The sequence below is a fragment of the Elephantulus edwardii genome, unplaced genomic scaffold (assembly GCF_000299155.1).
Source record: "Elephantulus edwardii isolate Elephantulus edwardi_28Jun2011 unplaced genomic scaffold, EleEdw1.0 scaffold00007, whole genome shotgun sequence".
Classification (NCBI taxonomy): Eukaryota; Metazoa; Chordata; class Mammalia; order Macroscelidea; family Macroscelididae; genus Elephantulus; species Elephantulus edwardii.
Window position 1 is genome coordinate 14,346,861 of NW_006399757.1, and position 22,174 is coordinate 14,369,034.

Genomic DNA, 22,174 nt, shown 5'->3' on the forward strand with positions numbered 1-22,174 from the left:
ATTTCTAAAAAACATTTTTTCAAGAAATTTTTATTTCAATTATCATATAATATAGAGCATATGTATTACATATAACCACTACTATAATGAAAACTCTTGGAAATTATTTATCTATATATGTCTCCCCATGTATATCTTTATATCTGTATAAATAGATACATACACCATATACACATACATAATTTGAAATTTCTATCTCTATAGTGAATTTCAACATCTTTTAGAATACAATGTTTAATAAACTGCAATACAAGAATATATTGTATTAAGTATAGTTAAAATGTTTTGGTGCTTAATAGTTCAAAAAATGGTTTTATTTAATTGAGACCAACTGGCCTCATTGCTTCTTATAAACTTTGCAATATATATTCAGTAAAAAGGAATAAAAATGAACAGATGTTTCTCTTTAGAGAAGGCAGACAAAGATTGTTCTTACACAATAAATCAGCTGCTAGTGGATTTTCAGGACATGGCTTTAGGCTATTTAGGGGGGAAAAATATGGCGGCCTGGAGGGGTGGGGGGATCTATTTACCTCTGTGTGGATCCAGAACTGGTAAAGAAGATTGAACTGAGCATGAACAGCATATACTGATGGAGGGATGATGAGAGCCAAGGGACAGTAGAAAATCTGAAAGATTGAAAATACAATTCCACTTATGATTTCTTGACACAAAGATGTACTGATCCTAACATTTCAACAGTCTAAGTGAATATTTCTTCAGTAAATACACATTATTCTGCATATTTTATTGTCAAGTTTGACTTGGCAACGTTCATTTTCTTCACAATGATAAAGTTGCAGACATGTTGAATGTAACTCCTCTGGACTTCTATTTTGCATTTAATATTGTGAGGTTAAATATTTTATAAGTTAAAAAAGATGTAGGAACTGTGTCTTTATACCTTGACAATTCTCAAGCTCTGTATTAGTATCTAGCATTTTCAATAAAACATGAAATTACCCTAAGAGAAATAACTGAATACAGGATAGCAGAGAATATTATTTTGTGTGCATATAGTTCAGTGAGGATACTATTTTCTAGTTTAAAAAAATGTGTGTTTTTTTTTAAGTAGGAGCTATGATATGTGACCTCAGTAGAAATACATTTTAAAGGTATACATTTTGCAGCATAAGAAAATGCCTCTGTTTTGGAAAAGCAACTTATGTTTAACTATAGAACTGATTAGAATCAACCTAATAAACACAATCTGTTGTATTTTTCTAATGACTTATCCCTGAGAGTGGTTTTAAGTTGTAAGAAAACATTTCATTAAGTGAAAACATGGCATAAAAATAATGAAAAATATTACTTCCACTTTATAATTCAGGTATTGCATTCTACACACTTCCAAAAGACCATCTATCAAAAAAGTATTCCTTATGAATATTAAATTTTTATGTTATCTTAAAGCTTTTTCCTCAATTAGAATATCTCACTACAGTGATGTTTTTTAATGGTTATGAGTATGAAATTTGTCATTTACATAAACTTTTCTAATGTTTGCTCTTAAACTTAAGCCATGAAAACCAAATTAAAAAGAAAAGAAAAAAACCTGAACAAACAAAAAAAGCAAAACAAAACAAAAATACTACCACACGTTAACTCATGATAAGCAGGATATCTTATCTGTAGATTATTAAACAATGGGTTCAATTAGCTAGCAACAATAGAACATTGGGCTCTCATTAACTTTAATACCAACTTCTTGACTTCCTAGGTAATGGGCAGAAAGTTCTTAAAACTCTTCAGACTTCAATTACCTAAGAACAAAGGTAAAGTTACTAAAATCAGTTGAAATCTATCTTTTTTGTTCTGAAATATCGGTGATGCTATGATTTGGTTTGATGTATGTATTTAATTATCCTAATATCAGTAATTTTAGGGAGCTCTGCTGGCCTAGTTGCAAGTAGTTGTAACGCAATCCCGAAGGCACATAGACTATGCGGGAGAAGGACGGGCAATCTGCTCTTGTGTGATTAACTGGAAACTCACCAGAGGGTCAGCTATTGGTCAGTTCTGACCCCACAGTACACAGCAACAACCACAATATCAACAATGGGGCATTCTGGACACCTAGTTGTATGAAGCTGTGCCACCAACCCAAAGGCAGGTGATTTGAATTCACCAGCTGCTCCAAGAGAGAAAGATGAGCTGTCTCCCCTTGAGAGACTGTTAGTCTCTGAAAACCCCCTAGAGGATCAGCAATGAGATGGCTCTGACTTGATAGCTGATATCAACAGCAACATCCATAAAAACTCAACTCATTGCCTTTGAATCTGAAATCTCATAACTCACCTTGCAGTGGGTTTTCTCCAAGGTACATAGAAATGGAAAATATTTCTCCAACAGAGGCGCTTGTGGATTCGAACCCTCAGAGAGCTGCCATGTTTGGGTAAGCAGTTCAACTCCCTATTAACTACCTATTATCTATGCCACCAGAGTTCCCTTTCTTTTTATGCAGATAGTTATAGCTCACATATGACCTATAGTTTAAGGACCTCAAGTCATGCGGTATTTGGGATTGTCTCCTTTAATGAGTGAACAAAGGTACAAAATAATTTGCTCTGTTTTCATTTTATTTAGAAACAGAACACATGCCAGTTGTCTAGAGTTCATGATAATTTCTCAAAGTATAAAGTTATACTTCCACTGTTGTTGTTATGTGCCATCGAGTCATCTGTGACTCATAGCACCCCTATGTACAACAGCTCTAAACCCTGCCCTATCCTGAGTCAGCCTCACTGACTCAGACACAACTAATCCCATTGTCCCAGATACCACGTCAATCCATCTCATCTGGGGTCTTCCTTTCTGTGCTGTCCCTTTACCTTACAAGCATAAAGTCCTCCCTCTTCAAGGGCAGTTCCCTCCTGGCCACATGCCTAAAGTATGTGAAAAAGACTTTCAAACTTGCCTTCAAGGAGAAACTTAGTTTAACCCTTTCCAAGACAGACTTATTGTTCTACTGGTGGTCCATGGTATGTTCAATACTCTTTTTCAGCACCAAAACTCAAAGGCATCAGTTTTGCCATCCTTAGTCATTGTACAGTTCTCTGATGCACAGCAAGTAATTGCAAAGAGTATGACTTGGGTAAGGTGCACCTTAGTCTCCAGACTGATATCACAGCAGACTTCCCCAATGCAGTTTGTCATTTGATTTCCTGACTGCTGATGTAAAGTGTGTTGACTGTGGAACTGAGCAAGCTGAAATCGTTAATAAACTCAATATCTATCTATCATGGTGCTGCCAATTAGCCCAGTGGTGAGAAGCTTTGTCTTCTTGATGTTAAGCTTCAATTAATTTGAAGGCTACTGTGCTTGAATTTCTGCAGCAAATACTTCAGGTCCTCCTCAGTTTTGGCAAGCAAAGTTGTATCGTCTTCAAAAATGCATTTGTTGATAAGTCTTCCTCCAATCCTGATGCCATATTCCATCTCATAAAGTCCAGCCTTCTGAATGATCCATTCCACATACAAATTGAAAAGGTATGGAGACAGGCTGCATCTCATCTCTGACGCACTCTTTTCCTTGCTCTGTTTTGAGGAGTCCTAATATAGCTTTCACATGAGCACAATCAAGTTTTCTGGGATTCTCATTTTTCCCATTTTGTTTTGATCTACACAGTCAAATGCCTTCCCACAGTCAATGAAGCACAGAGAGACATTTATCACTCTGGTACACTTTGTTTTCAGCCTAGATCCATCTGAAATTGGCAATAATGTCTCTGGAGCCATGGCCTCTTCTAAATTCAGCTTGTATTTCTGGTAGTTTTATGCTAATATACTGTTCCAGTCATTTTGGAGTAATCTTCTCCATGAATTTGCTTGTGTGTGATACTAGTAATATTGCTTGATAATTTCTATACTTTATCAGATCATCTTTTTTGGGGGAATAGGAATAATTATGGATGTCTTCCAATCAGTTGGCCAGGTAGCTGTCCTCCAGATTTCTTGACAAAACCTAATGAGCATGTCCAGGGCAGCATTTTTCCCCCCTCTGGAATATGTAAATTGGTATGTTGTCAATTCCTGGGTCCTTGTTTTTTACCAATTCCTTCAGAGCTTGAACTTCCACCTCCATCACCATTGCGTCTTGATCATATGTTGTTTCATGAAATTCTTCTGATATTTTGGGGGAGAAAAGTCCTATGATCTTAATATTCCATAGATCACCAAAAAAATGAACAGATATGTCTTGGAAAGGTGCAGCTAGAGTGCTCTTTGGGGGCAAGAATGGCAAATCTTCATCTCTCATACTTTGGACATGTTGCTGGGAGAGGCTATTCCTTATAAAGGATAACATGCTTAGAAAGGTGGAATGTCAGCAAACGAGAAGAAGACCTCTAATGAGATGCACTAACTGCAGCAATAGGCTTAAATATATGAGATGGTGAGGATGGCACACAATAGGACAGGATTCAGGTCTGTTCTTTATAGGGTTCTATAAGTTGTGCTTGACGGGATGGCATATAACATGACCAAATAAACAACATCATGACGAATAAAGATTGAAGTCAAATATTTAATTTTATTTTGATTCGTAGTCAATTCCCAATGAAGTCACTGTCAAAAAAATCAAAAGAAATACACACTGCATTGTGTATTGCAATGATCAAACCTACTTACTGCCAGGGACCTCTCTAGAGTGATACAAGACCAGAGATGACACTTTAAAGATTAAGGTACAACTGACCCAAGCTAAAGTATTTTCAAGTGCTCCGCATGCATGTGAAATATACATGTTGACAATGAATAAGGACAATCAAAGAAGATAAAATGTATTTGAATTGTGTCACTGACAAAGAATATAGAATATCCTATGAACTGTCAAATTTGTAAAACAAATTTATCTTGGAAAATGTGCATCTGGAGTGTTCCTTAGAAGCACTAGTGATCAGACATTATCTCACATACTTTGGACAAATTATACTAGGAGGTGCTATTCCTCGGAAAAGTAAAGTTAGCAAATAAAAAGAGGAAGACTCTCATGGAGATACACTGATACAATGTCTGCAGTAATAAACTTAAGTGAAGAAGACACTGTGAGAATGGTGTGGGATAAGTCAGAGCTTCTTTCTGTTGTACATAGAGTTACTATGAGTAGGAGTAGACACCAGAGCACGTAACAACAATAAGAACATGGTTAAATATGTTTTAGAAGTGAGCTAAGCAAGTGAACTTCTTTTATTTACAAGTTAATTTCCACTGGAAGTTCTATGAACTTTGATAAACATTGATAGTTATTAAAAGGCTTATGGCCCTTTGTTTATAGGGTCATTATGAGTTGTGCTCAACTTGAAGGCAATCAACAACAACAACTACTCAGAACCTTTAACATCCTAAAGTGGACCACAAACCTATTAGTGCGTAGAATACTTTTTAAATGAGTTAGTCTTAGGATTAGATTTCCCAAAACACATGTTATCAAACATTTTAATGAATACCATGAATCAGCAAATATGATGTAAAACTGGCAACCAGAAAAATGAGCTTATATTAATTAAAAAATACTAACATTCTAAAAATAAAACAGGCAATTGTAGAAATTGCATGAGACTAAATTTCTTAGGATTGATACAGTGCTAGAAGAATCTACTGACAAGTGAAGCTCTCAATTTCTGTGGTTCACAGCAACTCTGTAAAATTGTCCAAATATGAAAAAATTAATTTATCCTCTCATCTTTCAATCTTTCTATCTTCATATCTTCCACAGCTGTTACTTCTATCATAAAGTTTCCCATGAGACTAACTTGACAAAAGAAATTCTGTTTCCTCAAGCTCAGTTCTTCAGTCAAGGATCATTATATGTTTAGCAAATGTATCTATTTCCACCATGTATTTAAACTCATGCTATTTTGACTCTGAAAACTTTACTTTTAAATTAGACTGCATGTCTGAGGGTGTACCGTAAGAGAGCTCTCATGTAGTCTTGCTAAGAAATGTACTTCTCAAACCTGTAAGTACAGATGCAGAATGAGGCTAGTACTAACGGTGACCTGTAGGGTGAGTAGAACTGTATGTAAGTGATGTAGTAGGCATGAGTTATATTATTTGGCAGCAAGTACGGGGAGGGGGGGGAATAGAGTGCTTTGGAGAAATACAAGTATTTTAGCAATGTTGAAGATATTAATCATAAATAATTGATCATAAATAATTATATAATAAACTATTGGGCTAGGACATGGAGGTTTGGAATAGAACTGAAGGAGTCTGTGAACCCCTGATACACTACCATGTGTGAAAAAATGATAAGTATTTAATGAAAGTAGTAGTCATAGAAGGGAACTTTGGTGGTATAGTGTATAAAGAGTTGTGCAAATCCACTAGCTGCTCACTGCTCCACAGAAGAAAAATGGACAATCTCTTCTGGAAATAAAGACAACAGAGTTCCGTCTCACATACTCTGGACATATTGATAAGAGGCTATTCCTTGGAGAAGGACAGCATGCTTGAAAAAGTGAAGGGATGGCAAAAGAGAGGAAGACCCTCAACAAAATGGATTGACACAGACACTGCAACAATGAGCCCAAGTGTGTCAGAGATTGTGAGGATGGCTCAGGATAGAGCGGGGTTCAGATCTGCTGTCCATAAGGTTACCATGTGTCATACTGGACTCGATGGCAACTAGCAACAAAAAAAAACATGGCTTGAATCAGGCACACTTTAATCTTTAAAATTACATCACTGCTTATTAGGATTTTGTAGAGGCCCCTGACATTAGACTTTCCTAAAGCTATATATCTCCTTATCTTCTGACTCCTGGAACCATGGGTAGTTATGGCAGTTAGGAAAGATCCCATGTTTGATGTCACCAGAGTAAAGCAATGGATTCTATGGATAGTATCATTAACTTGTAAGAGAGTTCAAGTAAGTGAAAAACTGAATAAGGACAATTGGTATTTGCAGTCATAGATATCCAGGATACCTTAAGAGTCACTTAAATAAAGTGATGGAATAGACAAAGGGGTCAATTATACCTCTGTTGCTCTGAAAAAGGGAGAGCTGAAAGTATTCCTGAATGAAAACACATAGAAAGGATGAATGTATTTGTTTCAAGATGTAGGATACTTGAATATATATATATATATATATTGTCTATTCAGGACACATTTGAAAAGCAGGGAAAAATCCAAAACTGGTTATATAAAATCTAATAGACAAAATAAAATAGTGCCACCAAGCTGAAGATTAAACTTGCTAAAGAGAGGCAAAACTTTTCAGTAAAGATAAGAAAGCATGTGCATTTATCAACAGACACTGAAGAAATGCTCAAAATCACTAGTAGTAACCAAAACCAAAATGAGATACCAGCTCACCCCAGTGGCAGTGGTAAAGTTTAACAGGACAGCAAGTAATAAATGTTGGAAAGGATATGGAGTGATAGAAACTTTTTATACACTGTTGGTGGGATTGTGAAATGGTACAACCACTCTGGAAGGACATTTGGCACTTCCTTATAAAGCTGAACATAGGTATTCCATATGACCCAGCTGTTTCATAGCTTGGAATATATCCCAAGAAACTTGGAACAGAGGCACAAAGGGAGACTTATACACCATTGTTCACAGCAGCATTATTCACCATTAAAAAAACATGGAAACAGCCCAGATATCCAACTACAAATGAATGGATCAAGAAATTGTGGTACATTCACATAATGGAATACTTCTCAGCATGCAGGAGTGATGCTTTTTAAAATTACTACTTGACTTGAGAGGGACTGGAAATCATTATGCTAAGTGAACTAACTCAGTCCCAAAAGGACAAAAACTGTGTAAGACCATTATTGTAGAAATAGAAAGATAATTAGTAGAACATATATGAGGATGCAAGGGGGGAAAGGTAGGAGTAGAGGAGTGAGAATAGGCAGAAAGATGATGATAGGGGTTGTACAATTTGATAGGTAGAGGGAGGTTTGGGCAAAGGAAATGGGAAAGATCTGGCATGAAAAAAAAACAATGTATACAAACTCTGTAAGCACACCAGTATAAAATAAAAAAAAATATATTAACAACAACCGGAAAGCATGAGCATTTGTGAATTCATGTCTTAATGGAAATACACGAGCAGGAATTAGAGATAAATAAAAGTGGAAGAAATTACATCTCTCTGAAATTTTATATTAATATATTGGCTAATAATATGGACTGAGGCTCAATGTCAAGAAGACAAAAATTCGCACCACTGGACCAATCGGTAGCATCAGGATGGATGGCGAAGAGATTGAGATTGTTCACAGCTTCAGTTTGCTCGGCTCCACGGTCAACACTCTTGGCACCAGTAGCCAGGAAATAAAAAAAAAGTATTGCGATGGGAAAGTCTGTGGTTAGGGACCTCTCTAAAGTACTCAAGTGTAGCGGTGTCTCTCTGGAGACTAAGGTGCTCCTGATACAGGCCATGGTTTTTGCAATCACTTGTTATGCATCAGAGAGTTGGACAATGACTAGGGAGGATAGAAGAATTGATGCGTTTGAGCTGTGGTGCTGGAGAAGAGTATTGAATGTACCATGGACTGCCAAGAAAAGAAACAGATTCAGCCTTGAGAGGGTTAAACCAGGCTGCTCCTTGGAGGCTAGGATTCTGGGGCTTCGTCTGACATACTTTAGACATGTTGTAAGTAGAGACAGGTCTTTAGAGAGGGACATCATGCTGGGTAGAGTGGAGGAACAGTGCAGGAGGGGAAGACCCTCTATGAGGTGAATTGATTCAGTGACTGGGGTAATTGGGATGGGTGTGTCAGAGGCAATGAGATTGGCACAGGATAGAGCACGGTTTGGGGCTGTTGTACATAGGGTTGCTATGAGTCGCAAATGACTCGACGGCACAAAATACAACAACAATATTGGCTAATGGAAAGGGGCAACAGTAGACAAGTATTTTGCAGAGGCTAAGTTCTATAATTGGCTTTTCCAAGTATGAAGGAGAAAATGGAGCAATAGTTACAGATTGAGGCGGTGCAGATGGCGCAATTCTGTCTGGAAAGCACACATGGAGGAGTACTGCACTGGCCAGCTGGTGCTGAAGGCCACCATGCCACAGTGCTCAGCAGCCTGGCTGTGGGGGTGGAGAAGGCAGACCACCGGATTCACGCTCAGCTTGGGGATTTGAGGGCAGATGTGCCAAAAGGATGCAGAATCAGCATGCCAGGGAATTGTGAAAATGAAACATTTTATGCTAGATGAAATAGGATGTCACCAGGCAAGACAGTTGTCCATAAGTTTAAAATGAGTAGTTGTTAAATAAATGGGCTGAAATTTAAGTGTATAATTACTTATAAAAATAGAGAGGAGGAGAGGTCCCACATCCTTTAATTTGTGATAGGTATTGATATAGAACCAAATTTTCTGATTAAAGATACAGAATACTGATTTCTCTCTGTTGTTATGTGCCATCGAGTCGCCTGCGACCTGATGTATGATAGCCCTAAACCCTGCCCTATCGTGTGCCATTTCACTGTCTCTGACACACCTACTCCCATTACCCGAGTCACTGAATCAATCCATCTCAATGAGTGTATTCCTCTCCTGCACTTCCCTCCACCCTCCCAAGCAAGACGTCCCTCTCCAAGGATAGTATATTTTCAAAAGTATGTTTACTTAAATCTTATCATTAAGGAGTCTTGTTTGTGCAGTGCACTGGGTGCTGGGCTACAATTCCAAAGGTTGTCTGGTGGTTTGAATCTACCAGTATCTAAGGCAGAGAGAGGTATAGCGTTCTTCTTTAAGATTTGCAACTCCAGAAACCCAATGGACATTGACCTGATAATAGTGGCTTCTAGCACTAGGCTGTCTCTGCTTTTAGCCGTTGGTCTCATTGCTCCATCCTATCTTCTCCCACATTTCCTTCTAATCATACGCACACCATTTCAATTGTCACTTCTTGTTTTTGTTGTGTACCATTGAGTCAGAACTGCCCCGTAGCTGACCTTTAGCAGGTTTTCTGAGGCCATTTATCCCATGGGAGGAGATTGTCCATCCTTCTCCCGAATAATCATTTAATTATTCATTGTAATTGTAGTTTCCTAACTTTTCTCTGTTTTTCTACCATCCTAAATTTAAAAGGTTTTGTCCTACTATCTAACACTCTGATTCTCTGTTTCCAGCTTTATAGCCAAATTTTAGTTTTCTTTCAGATTTGGTTCAAGCATCGTTTCTTTTGACAAGCTTCTCATGACCTATGATAATTTTCTATGGAGCCAAGACTCTAAAATCTTATAACCCTCTACTGTAATTGACTGTTTACTAATCAATTCCCTGCAAAGAAACTTAGTACCTTGAGAATAGAAACTCATGCCTTATTTCTCTTTGTGTCCTGAGTTCTGTCATTTTTACTCTTCTACAGAATAACAATGTGTAGTACAGAAAAAAAAGGTAAATGTGTTCCTTACAATAAAAACAATAATATTTAAAGAATGCTGAATTGTTCTAACAGTTTACATATTATGAAAGTGAAAATAAGGTAACATCATATTTTTTAGAACTATTCAATTTGCTGCCTTTTATTTTTCATTATAAATAAAATAAATGACTAGCAATTTATATATTGTAAACATAAAGATTAGATAATTTACTTTTTTCATATTTTTTATTGACAGTGAGTCTCAACTTTGTAGCTGTAACATTGTATGAAAATACAAATAACTTATTTTTTTCTTTTTTAAAATTTATTGCAACTCACTTTACTTTTTATTTTATTTCACACTGGTTTCCCTACAAAGTTTGTATACATCCCCTCACACCAGATCCCCCTACCTTCCAATCCACGAAACTTTGCAACACCATGATTACCTCACTACTTACCCCACCTTTCTGCCACCCCACTTAGATCCTCACACATACTTTACTAGTTATCTATTTTTACAATAATGGTCTTATACAGTATTTGTCCTTATTGACTGAGTTAGTTCACTTAGCACAATACTCTCCATTCCCTCCCAAGTTAGGTAATGATTTACAAAATCATTGCTCCTGAGTGTTGTGTAGTATTCCATTATGTGAATGTACCATAGTTTATCAATCTATTTGATTGTGGTTGGACATTTGGGCTATTTCCATGTTACTGTGATGATGAATAAAACCACTGATTGGGACAAAAATTTGACAATATCATTTCAGACAAGGATCTCATATTAAAAGTTTACAGAATCCTATAGGGCCTCCACAAGAAAAAGACCGATAACAATTATAAAATAGGCAAAAGACATATCAAGAATTTTCACAGAGGAAAATATTTGGGTGGCCAAGAGACACACGAAAAAATGCTCAAATCACTGGCAATAACAGAGATGCAAATCAAAACCACAGAGAGATACCATCTTACTCCAGTAGCAGTGAAAGATTTATTAGGACAATAAGTAATAAATGTTGGGAGGATGACACAACATAGGAACTCTTATACACTGTTGGTGGGATTGTAAAATGGTACAACCATTCTGGAGGGCAGTTCGGCATTTACTCAGAAAGCTGAACATAGAAATTGCATGTGACCTAGCTATTCCACTGTTTGGAATAGATAATTTAGTTTTATTAAATTTCAAGGGGATTGAGCTAAGACTGAAATCCAAGTTTCATTATTCCTACTCAATTGTATTGAATGTGTCTTGTGTAAACTTTCTATTATTTGGATCAGAAATAAAAAGATATAAGTAAAAATAATATATAATTTCATAGTTCTGACTCATGATGGAATAGAGGCTCTGCACAAATAAAGCTTCAAATTGGCAAAAGGCCTGATTTATTTAATGGACAGACACAAACTATATCTTATTAGCTTTCTTTGAATGGTGATTGAGGGTAGTGAAGGAATGTCTTGGAGTTCTGAGACAGGGAAGTAAGAGAAGTTATGTTTCTTTACTCCATGAGAGGTTCTGCAAGCTTTCCTTCTGTGACAGAGTTATGAGAATTTTATTCCCAGTGCATTAAATTGCATTACATCAAAGGTGATAGTTTCTTATATTTTTATTTGTTCACGTTTGTCTTTATATAGTCCCAGCTCACAAATACTGAAAAATAGTCTACTTAAGTAATTTGGTGAGGTCTGCTATGCAATGAAAAAGAGCTGAGATTTCATTAAAAATGCCTCAGCACTTTCTTATGTGATATAAAAACAAAATCATACATTTGACTACACTCAACACATTTCGAAGAATTTTTGCACTCATTTATTTAAAACTGATCTTCTAAATAGTCATAAAAGAAGGTAAAGCAAATAAATAGAGTCATGGTTCAATTATACAATAAGTCAGAATAAAAAAATTGGCTAGTTACTAACTCAGGGAGAATTTGGAAGCCACATTTGTTTACTTCTTGTCAATTATTTTTTACAGTTTTTTGAATTAACATGATTTTTAAATTATTATGAATAGAAATAGAACCATCACATATTTTCTGATTTAGAGAAATAAATTTTTTTTTCCCCCAACCATTGGTGTTTAGTTATGTTTTATTTTCTAATGGGTAAAATTTACTTTTTAAATTCTTATTAATAAGTAAACATTTATTATTTTTATAATTAATGTCAATTTCTACTCTCTGAAAAAGAAAATATTTGTTTTTTTAAAAAAATAATTGAGATAAATTTCAGACTTAATTCTTTTAACCAAACTCATAATTTAAACACAGTGCATTTATTCACTAATTTATAATTCGTGTAAGAGAAGTACTCATTAATTTGAACATAAATAGCTTCTTTTTGTTGTTGTGTTTCATGGAGTCAGAATCTGTTCATAGCTGACCGTTCAGTGACTTTTTAGAGGAAGAAAATTGCATGAGAGGATGTTGCCCATCTTTTCCCCCCAGAGCTGCTGGTGGATTTAAACTACAGGCCTTTGAGTTGGCAGCACAACTCCTTACTACTGAGCCACCGGAGCTTCCTATATAGCTTCCTATATTGTATTTGATATTTAGTTTCATTCAAAAAGTATGTTAAAATACATTTTATTTCAGATATAAAAACATTATTCACCCTGTACTCTACATCTGGAGGGCCAGGTAAATAAATATATAAAAAATACCCAATAGTTAAATAACTTATGAACTAAATTTAATATATTTCACACTTTCTATCATTATCAGTTTCTAACTGATATTACCAAAATTAATTTTTTTTAAAAAAAAAGAGGATCCTTGGAGTGTATGTAAAGTGTCAGACTGCTCACTGAAATGTGGTGGTTAGATTCTACTTGTTGCTCTACAGGAGAAAATAAGAAGTCTTCCTCTCTAAGAATTAGAGCTTCAGAATCCCAATAAAGTGTTACTGTATGCCAGATTCAACAGCAGTTAGATTTTTTTAAATTAACTTAGCAAAGTACTTTCCCTTTTCACATCTTGACAGCAATACACTTTCACCGATTCATGTAATACACATTTAATAAACACTGATTCTTTATATAGCATTGTGTATACTAGGGATATTTTAAGATACTGTTAAGTGTAGTTGTGGCTAATTGTGTTACTAACTCAAAGGCTGTGCATCTCCTGCAGTTCAAATTTACCAGCATGTCTATAGGAGAAAACTAGGCAGTCTTTTCTCATCGAAAAATATAATACTGGCAAGTGATGAAGAGTCACGGTGCATGGGAATTGACTCCTTAGCAGTGAACTTGCATTTTTGAGATATAGTAGGGAATTAAATGGACTCTGACTCATTTCTCTTAAATTTTCAAGCTAGTATAATAAAACAATGCAAAACGATGAGTACCAGAATAGGAACATTAGAAAATGTTTTTGTGGGAGAACAAAGGAGTTCTAAGTCTGAAAAAAAACAGAAATGTACTGAATCTTCAAGGAGATAATAACCAGAGGAAAATGTAAGGTCTCCAAGAAGAGAGAATAGCATCCATTCAGTGAAAGGACAAAGCATTTTGACATGATCACCTTAGCAAAGTGTAAGTAAATTGCTAAATTACAGATGGAGTAAGAATAGGGATTTTAGGGGAGCTCTGGTGGCCTAGTGGCAAGAAGCTGCACTGCAATCCCAGAGGCACACAGTTCGAATCCACCAGATGCTCTGCCGGGGAAGGAGGGACAATCTCCTACTGTACCAGTCAGATCTGATTTGATGGTACACACAACTAATAAAATAAAAACATAAAAAATAAAAAAGAATAGGGATTTTGGGAGATGAGACTGGAAACAGTTGTGGAGTTAGATATTGAGGAAATTTGAATGTGATAAGTTTAGATTCCTTTCCCAAAGTTATCAAGGATTTTAACTTCATCAGAAGGTATTCTGTTGGACTGATGGTTTGAAAATGGGAAGCTAGTGCAGTCCTTTAGGAAAAAAGCCAATTACAAATTGTTACTGGCTGCAATAATATCTATTAGGCAGTTGTTGAATTTTCAGCTAAGTGCCCGGGAAGTACAATTGTTAAGTACTCAGTTTTTAACAGAATTGTTGCCTCTTCAAGCTCACTGAACAACTCCATGGAGAAAGACCGTTAATCTATTTTAAAGATTATAGAAACTCTTATGAAAATACTTCCATTTTACCCTTATGGGTTTTTTTTGTTTCATTTATTATAACTAAAATTAAGTCAACTTTAAATGTGACTTTAAATTGAATTCTCTACTTCTTTGGGATTTTACTGTTTTTATGTGTATTTTTTGTATTCCTGTATTCCATCCAGGAAGTCTCTTCTAATGGGTAAACATCTCAAGATTTTTAAGGTCTTCACAGTATTAAGTATATAAGATACAGAGTATATTAGAAACATTGTGGCATGTTTGTCAGTTTTAGTTTGATTTATGTTGTAGGGTTTTTATGAAAAGCTGAAAGTCCATTCTCATAATGTTATTGTGTTGTTGAGTGCCAACTCAGAGTGACTCCATAGATGATAGAATTAAATGCCACCTTCAAGAACATTACCATATTTAAGTCTACAGTTTTACAGTCATTGTATAAATCTACGTTATTGCTGATGCTCTACTTCACCAATCATTGGTGTTCCTGATAACATGTCAAACTGAGATGAAGTAAAGTATTCTCAGTTTAAAAACTATTCTGATTGTACTTCATGTGAGAAATATTTATTCATTCTTCCAGGAAATGATGATATATCCATTATTCATCATCAACACCATAATACAAATGTCAATTCTTTTTTGGTCTACATTTTCTGTTGTCCAGTTCAATTGTATATAAGGCAAATGAAAATGCTATGGCTCCCAGAGGGTGAGCTTCACTTATCAAAGTGACATCTTTACTTTTTCAGAATTTAAAGAAGTGTTTAGAAAATAATTTGCCCCAAAATCCATTTTCATGACAATTACTTTATAAGCATTACTATTTGATCCAAGTAAAATTAAACCCTGGACAATGTCAATATTTCCCATTTATCATGCTACTGTTATTGATCCAGTTATAAGTATTTTCATTTTCTTTATGTTGAAGTACACTCCATCTTAATTCTCAGTATGTGGTATACAGTGTATCATATTAGGCAGCTGTGGTGGTTCAGAGGGTAAGAGTTGTGTTAGCAATTCAACAGGATGCAGTTTGAATCCACCAACAGTTGCAAAGAAGATGATCAGTCTGATCCCCTGGGATTTACGGTCTTTTGAAATCTCACAGGTAGGTCAGCTATGAATAGGTTATGACTCAACACCAATCAGTATCATACTTGTCTTGATCACCTTTCGCAGTGTTTGCAAAATGTATCCATTCTGTAGTTATTTCTCCTTATCCTACAATTTGTTCTCCCTGGTTTTTCTTTGGAAAATAGCCGCTATGCACAGTCCATGTTCCAAGAATTGAGAGTGAAGTAAAATCATTTCTAGCCGTGAGGAACGTCTTCATCAACTACTTGGGAATTTTCTTTCTGGGAGGTTTATCTCTTTTCCCACATTCATTTACTCAAGTATTTCTTTAAATTAGAATGGAAAAGGCTCAACATACTTCTCTTATACTTTGGGTAATAGTTAAATATTAGATTATGTATTTTTATGTCCATATTTTTCCATATTTGGTCACTGGAAACTTTTTTTCCTGTGGTCTTTGACATGGTCCCATTTTTTTCATTCTTCAAGCACTTCAGCAATGGATTCAAGTATATTAGAGATCCTGAGGATAATGCAATAGAGGGTGGGTTCACATCAAGATGTAACTGACTAGACAGCACTTAGCAACAACAGTTGCATTTTGAATACACAAATTTAATATTGAGGAAAGGATTCTGCAAAGGGTGAAAAAACTGAAGTGTTAATCCTGATACAGATATTATGAAATAACTACAAGTATAGTCACATTTTCAAGGATCCTTTGTGGCAGAAGTGAGAAGTGATTTGTAATCAGTTGATCACAAAAATGTTAGCACTCCAAGCCTACATAGTGACTTCACAAAAGAAAAGGTCTGTAATTTCTTTCCTTAACAGTCAAGAGCACCGTATGGAGTGGCTGTCCTCTATAACATATGGGGTAACCATTAATCAGGGGCTAACTCATCAGCATTTAACAACAACAGCAGTCGTATTTTATTATTTGCTAAGTGGAGAAACTGTCACCATAAAGGCCTTATTTGGACCAAGATGTAGAAGCAAAGTTTGCAGTGGCATATACAAAATATATACTGCAATCTATAGTAAACAAGTACTGTTGAAAATGGTATCCCACAAATTTCAGCTACTTTTGGATAGGCCATCTTCAAATACAGTTTTAAGATTGGCTGCAGAATATACATATAGTTAGAGATTCTGCAAAATGAAATTATTATCACTACTTTATAAATGGCTTATCTGCCGTGCTAATTTTCCATAACAATTTCAAATAAAATTACTCAGAGTTTAATTTTGTTTTTCATTTCATAAATCCATTTTCTCTCCAGAGGAAGTATAGAAATTTGTCATTTGTTCTAAAAGACATTGTTGCCTTACCAACTGGAAAAGAAATATTGTGCCTTAATTTATCATTTATGTGCCTTATGTAAGAATACTAATGAAGGAAATCTTAGAAAAACTATAGTTTTCATCTCCTCTTTAATTTTAATGTCTGCAAAGAATCACCATTGCCAAACCTTAAACCAACTATTTTTTCCTCTAAAGGAACTCAGATATACTAATCAGAAATCCAGATGACGCACAATTATTTCTCTTCCCACCTTGAAAACCATGTGTCATTTTCCCTTCTTTCCTTCCTCCCAATAACACACACACAAAATCAAGCTGTAGTGTATTCACACTGCTCTTTTTTTATGGTACATTTATTTTTGTTGACTTTTTGGGGGGGCCTTCTCTCCCCTCAAAATGCATGTGAAGTGTATGTCCCTGAGAAAGAAGTACAGGGTTTGCAAAGAGAAATTATTATGGCACTAGGATAGGAGTAGGAGTGGTGAGAAATTTCACTGCCAGAGCAAAGGTTAGAGTCAACTAGCTGCTCTGTGGGAAGAGAGTGGGCAATCTCTTCTCATGTGATGTACTGCTTCTGAAAATCTGCTGGTGAATCGGCTATGGATCATTTTGATAGTACACAACCACAACAAGAAGAAGACGAGGTAAGCATGTATTTCACTAGTCTGTACTTTTTGATAGACTGATTTAAAACATGAATGACTCAAATGAAAACAGGATGAAGCCTGTATTAGGAGGCAAGAGTCTACATTCAAGCACCAAATCATTAATGTTTGCTCCTGTATGATGTAGTGAATCACTCTCTTACTATTTTTTTCTTTAGCCTTTTAAATAGCTAATTTAAATATGTTATCTCAAAGATTCATTCCTTATACAATCTATGATGCACTAATAAAAATGTCTCATGTATCATCAGCTGCATCATTTACTAATTGTGGTGATTTCCCAAATTTAAATACAGTTATGTTCTTTACTGTGGGCTTTCTTAGACAAAAGGTAACTGCTGGAGGTCCAAGTTATAGGATGTTAAGAGAAATATATCAAGAGATAGTGAAATTTACTAAGATTAGTATTTTAATCAGTCAGTTGTACAGTACAATTTGAAGACAATAAAAAAATGTATAGTGCAGTCATTTCTTAAGGAGATAGATAAGTAGTATCCATCCTTTCCATTACAGGATCTGTCCTTATCCTACTATTAGTTCAGATTTAAACTACAAAACTGTGTAAGAAATATATTTTTTCTCCTTTGTGATCATTAGAATTTGAACACAAGCTATAAATTATGGTAAAGCAAACATGCTGGACTGAGTAGAGCAAAATGTGAGATAAAATTGAAAACTTTAAAAAAAAGGGCCAGGCTCAGTGCAATAGTGACTGTGGAACCCCTGAAATGAAAGGCCTTAGACACTCTTCAAATCTGGGACAAAATTTACTCTCATGGTTCAACAATCATTCAAATAATATATAGGTTTATAGGATGAATAGTTACACTATTGCCATTCATATCTTAAAATAGCAAAATGTATAGAGTAAAAAAGACTAGCATCTACCCAAGGATAAAGCTTTGAATCTCAATTCTAATTTGCTTGGGGTATATTCTTAGTAGTGGAATAGAGTCATAAGGAGTTTCTAGGTTAAACTTTTTGAGGAAACACCAAACTTTCAGAGTGGTTACATCATTTTACAGTCACACCAACAGTGTATGAGAGTTCCCACCTCTCCATGTCCTCTCCAACATGTATTCCTAGCTGCCCTACTACCCTCTTTGCCACTGTTACTGGGATGAGATGGTATTCCACTATGGTTTGATTTGCCTCTCTCTTACTGCCAGTGATTTTTGAGCATTTCTTCATTTGTCTCTTGGTCACTTGAATATATCCTTCTGTGAAAAGCCTTTCTATGTCTTTTTGTATACCAATATTCATAGCAGCATTATTCAAAATCATAAGAACATGGAAATAGCCCACATGTCCAAACACAACCAAAATAATTGGGTAATTGTGGTACACTCACACAGTGGAACACTGTGCAGCACTCAGGAGCAACAATATCAAAAAATACTACATAATACTATGGAAGAGGCTGGAGAGCATTATGCTGAGTGACCTAACATAGGCTCATGAGGGCAAATACTGCATAAGGCCATTATTGTAAAAATAGGAGGATAACTATTTAGACATGTATGGAAACTCCAGGAAGAGGAGGGCTCAGGAAGGATAGGGATGAATCCACATGGTTACACAGTTTAGTGGGTGGAGGGAGGGGGGTAGGAAATGGGAAGGTTCCAGGTGAAAAGATTGGGTAATGATGGACAAGGTCCAAAGGTGATTAATTACATAAAAACATAATGCATGGGAATGATTATATGAAACACAATGTGAAGGAAGAATAATGTGAAACACAATGTATATAAACTTTGTAAGCAAACCAATAATAAAAAAAAGGAATAAAGCCTTGAATGCAGAAAGGGTAATGGAAATCAAAGTTATAGGAAGAAGATGGGAAAAGGGAAATTATATTATGAGTAGTATGGTAATTCATTTTATATAATAAAATATATATGAATAATTGAAAAGCTTGTATGTTTTCAAGCCAGCAAATTCATTCAAGCTTATGCACCATCTTGAAGACAAAACTATTCTGCTGCTGCTTTTTGAACATATATGTCAATGCATGTGTCCACTGTGCTGAGGCAACTGGATTTAAGTCTACTATATTGCTTCTTATTTGCTGTGTAATTCACTCTTTGATTTTCAGTTCTCTGATAAAAATGATACATAATTTAGAATCACTTGGATTTATTTGTGAGGATTAATGAGGTGTGTTGCCAACCCAAAGGCACACAGCTTGAATCTATCAATTGCTCCAGTAGAGAAAATTGGACAATCTCATCCTGTGAGTTTAACAGCCTCTTGAGACTCATGATAACAACATACATACGTAAGAAACAATAAAGAGACAATAAAGATTTGGATGTGATTATCAAGAATAAGATCAAGGACTCTGAAACTAGACTGCATGGATAGTTACACTAATACTTGGTTCTTAAAGTTATAAAGACCAAATGAATTAATATATTAAAAAGAATTAACATCATTTATCATTAAGTGTTGTTCTTGTGTACAATCGAGTCAGAGTTGACCTGTAGCTGACCCTCCAGTCGGTTTTCAGAGGCAGTAAATCACTCAGGAGAAGATTGCCCATCTATCTCCTGCAGAGCAGCAAAGAGATTTGAAATGCATACCTTTGCACTGGTTGCACAATGGAAAGGGACATAATGCTTAGGAAGGAGGTGGGTCAGCAAAGAAGAGGAAGCTCCCTAAAGAGATGGACTGGCATAGTGACTACAGCGATGGCTTAAGTGTAACTGAGATAATAAGGCTGGCACAGGATAGATAGCACAGGATTCAAATCTGTTATTCAGAGGGTTGTTATGATTAATACTTTACAGTATCTAACAACAATATAACAAAAACCATCGTGTTATAAAATTTGTTTGCAGACCATGGAAATCATTCTAAGTTCCATGACTAGCCTAAGATCATGATCTATTATATTTCATGGGCATATTAAGTGCATGATCTATTGCCTATGTATTACCAAGTTTGTAATATATAGGTAATAATAATATAAGTGTAATATATAGGCAGTAGATAGCTTTTTGAACAACTATCCTTTGAAATCTTACCCCTGACTTTCTAGCTCAGAGTTCAGCATCTATTCCAACAGCAGGTATTTTGAATTAACAGTAAAAGCTAATAAAATTGATCACAAATGGGGGATACTACCACATGAATCAAGGTAAAACCATGCATCAAGAAGAATCTTAGAAGTAGCAGTTCTTCTAATATCCATAATTCTTGTCATTTACAATACTTTTGAGCCTTACTTTTGTTGAGTACCATTCTCATTGCTCTCATATAAGAAACACTAAATGATTCTTGTAGCTTTTATTTGGACATGCAGAAAGAGGAATTATTTTTTTAAGAGCTGTTTGAGTCTTTGTACATAACTTAATTGAGGTAAATTATCTAGGAAGCACCCTGATTGGACAGTACACACTTTTTCACTTGATGTATACTTTAAGGTGAACCCTTCTAGACAGTGAAAGGCCACATGAAAAAGTACTGCTTACTTCATGTGTCTATGGTACACAGATGAGAAAGAATCTCTTTAGTACAACATCTTTCATGAATTTATTGGTGGAAATAGAAAACATTTAGACTTTTAAAATTACATAAGCACATAATTCTACTTCATCCAACTTACCCAGGAAGTATATATCTGCAAGACAGATTGTCTCAATGCTGTGGATAAGTTATAGTCTTCAGAACTGTGGTGAGTTTGGTGTCCAGCCCACATAATGTTAACCTCTGCAAAACACGTAATTTGAAATGAGCCGTAAGAATAAGAACAAAGCAACTTCCATTTTCAGCATGCATGCTGCTCTTTTGAATGAGGGAGGGAGAAAAAAATCTGGAACATTTCTGGGAAAGGAAGCCAACATAATTATAATTAAAATAAGCCATCTAAAATAATTTTCAGAAAAATGCAGAGAACAAAGAATAAACAAAAAATTAAAACATAGCCAATGTATAATATAGTGTATATGACATAATTAAATGCTTCCAGCCAAGTGAAATGATTTCCAAAATTTACACTTTGCTAATATATTACAATGTGACAGATCATAAAAATTAACTGGTAATGATGTAACAATACAGCCAGTGAATAGTGATGATTTTTAAGTATGCGATAACATTTTTATAATTATAAAAGGACTCTCTGATGGAAGAAATTAGTGCATAAATTCTGGATGAAATTTTGCATAATATTTTTTCCCTGTGACATTTACAATTAATGGAAAATCTATTTATTTCAATAGGGTTTGGAAAAGAAGCATAACTATAGTACATTATTTGTGGCTAAGATTTAAGATTTCATTCTTATTTTTTAAAATATATTAAAATGAGTACATATTTGATATTATAATACAGATTAAGAACATTAAAATTATATTAAGATTATATATCTCAACATTAAGAAAAAAAAATCTTCACCCCTGGATCAACAGACAATATCATGACAGAGAAAAGACTGAAGTTGTTTTCATTTTATTTGGATCCAATATTAAGATGATCCACAATCATCTTTCTGGCTGAAGTGAAGAAATAAAAGATATGCTCCTAGGAAAATTTGATGTCAAATCCCTCTTTAAAATGCTAATGGGTCCCCTCCACCATGTAGCCCTCGCTCTAGACTCCTGTGATGACAGAAATACCTGGTCATATATCTCTTTTAAACAGTTTTCTCCCTCCTCTGTTTCAGT

The 22,174-nt window shown here is 35.2% G+C and overlaps 1 protein-coding gene across 1 annotated transcript in view; it reads right to left on the reverse strand.

Annotated features, from left to right (window-relative positions):
- The window catches only part of AGMO (alkylglycerol monooxygenase), a 269,521-nt gene that overhangs the window by 74,912 nt on the left and 172,435 nt on the right, over positions 1–22,174 (reverse strand). The window contains exons 4-5 of the mRNA XM_006880379.1: positions 21,115–21,218; positions 534–629 (exon numbers count right to left, since the gene is read on the reverse strand). Coding sequence (XP_006880441.1) covers positions 534–629; positions 21,115–21,218 — 200 coding nt within the window. The remainder of the gene's footprint in view (positions 1–533; positions 630–21,114; positions 21,219–22,174) is intronic.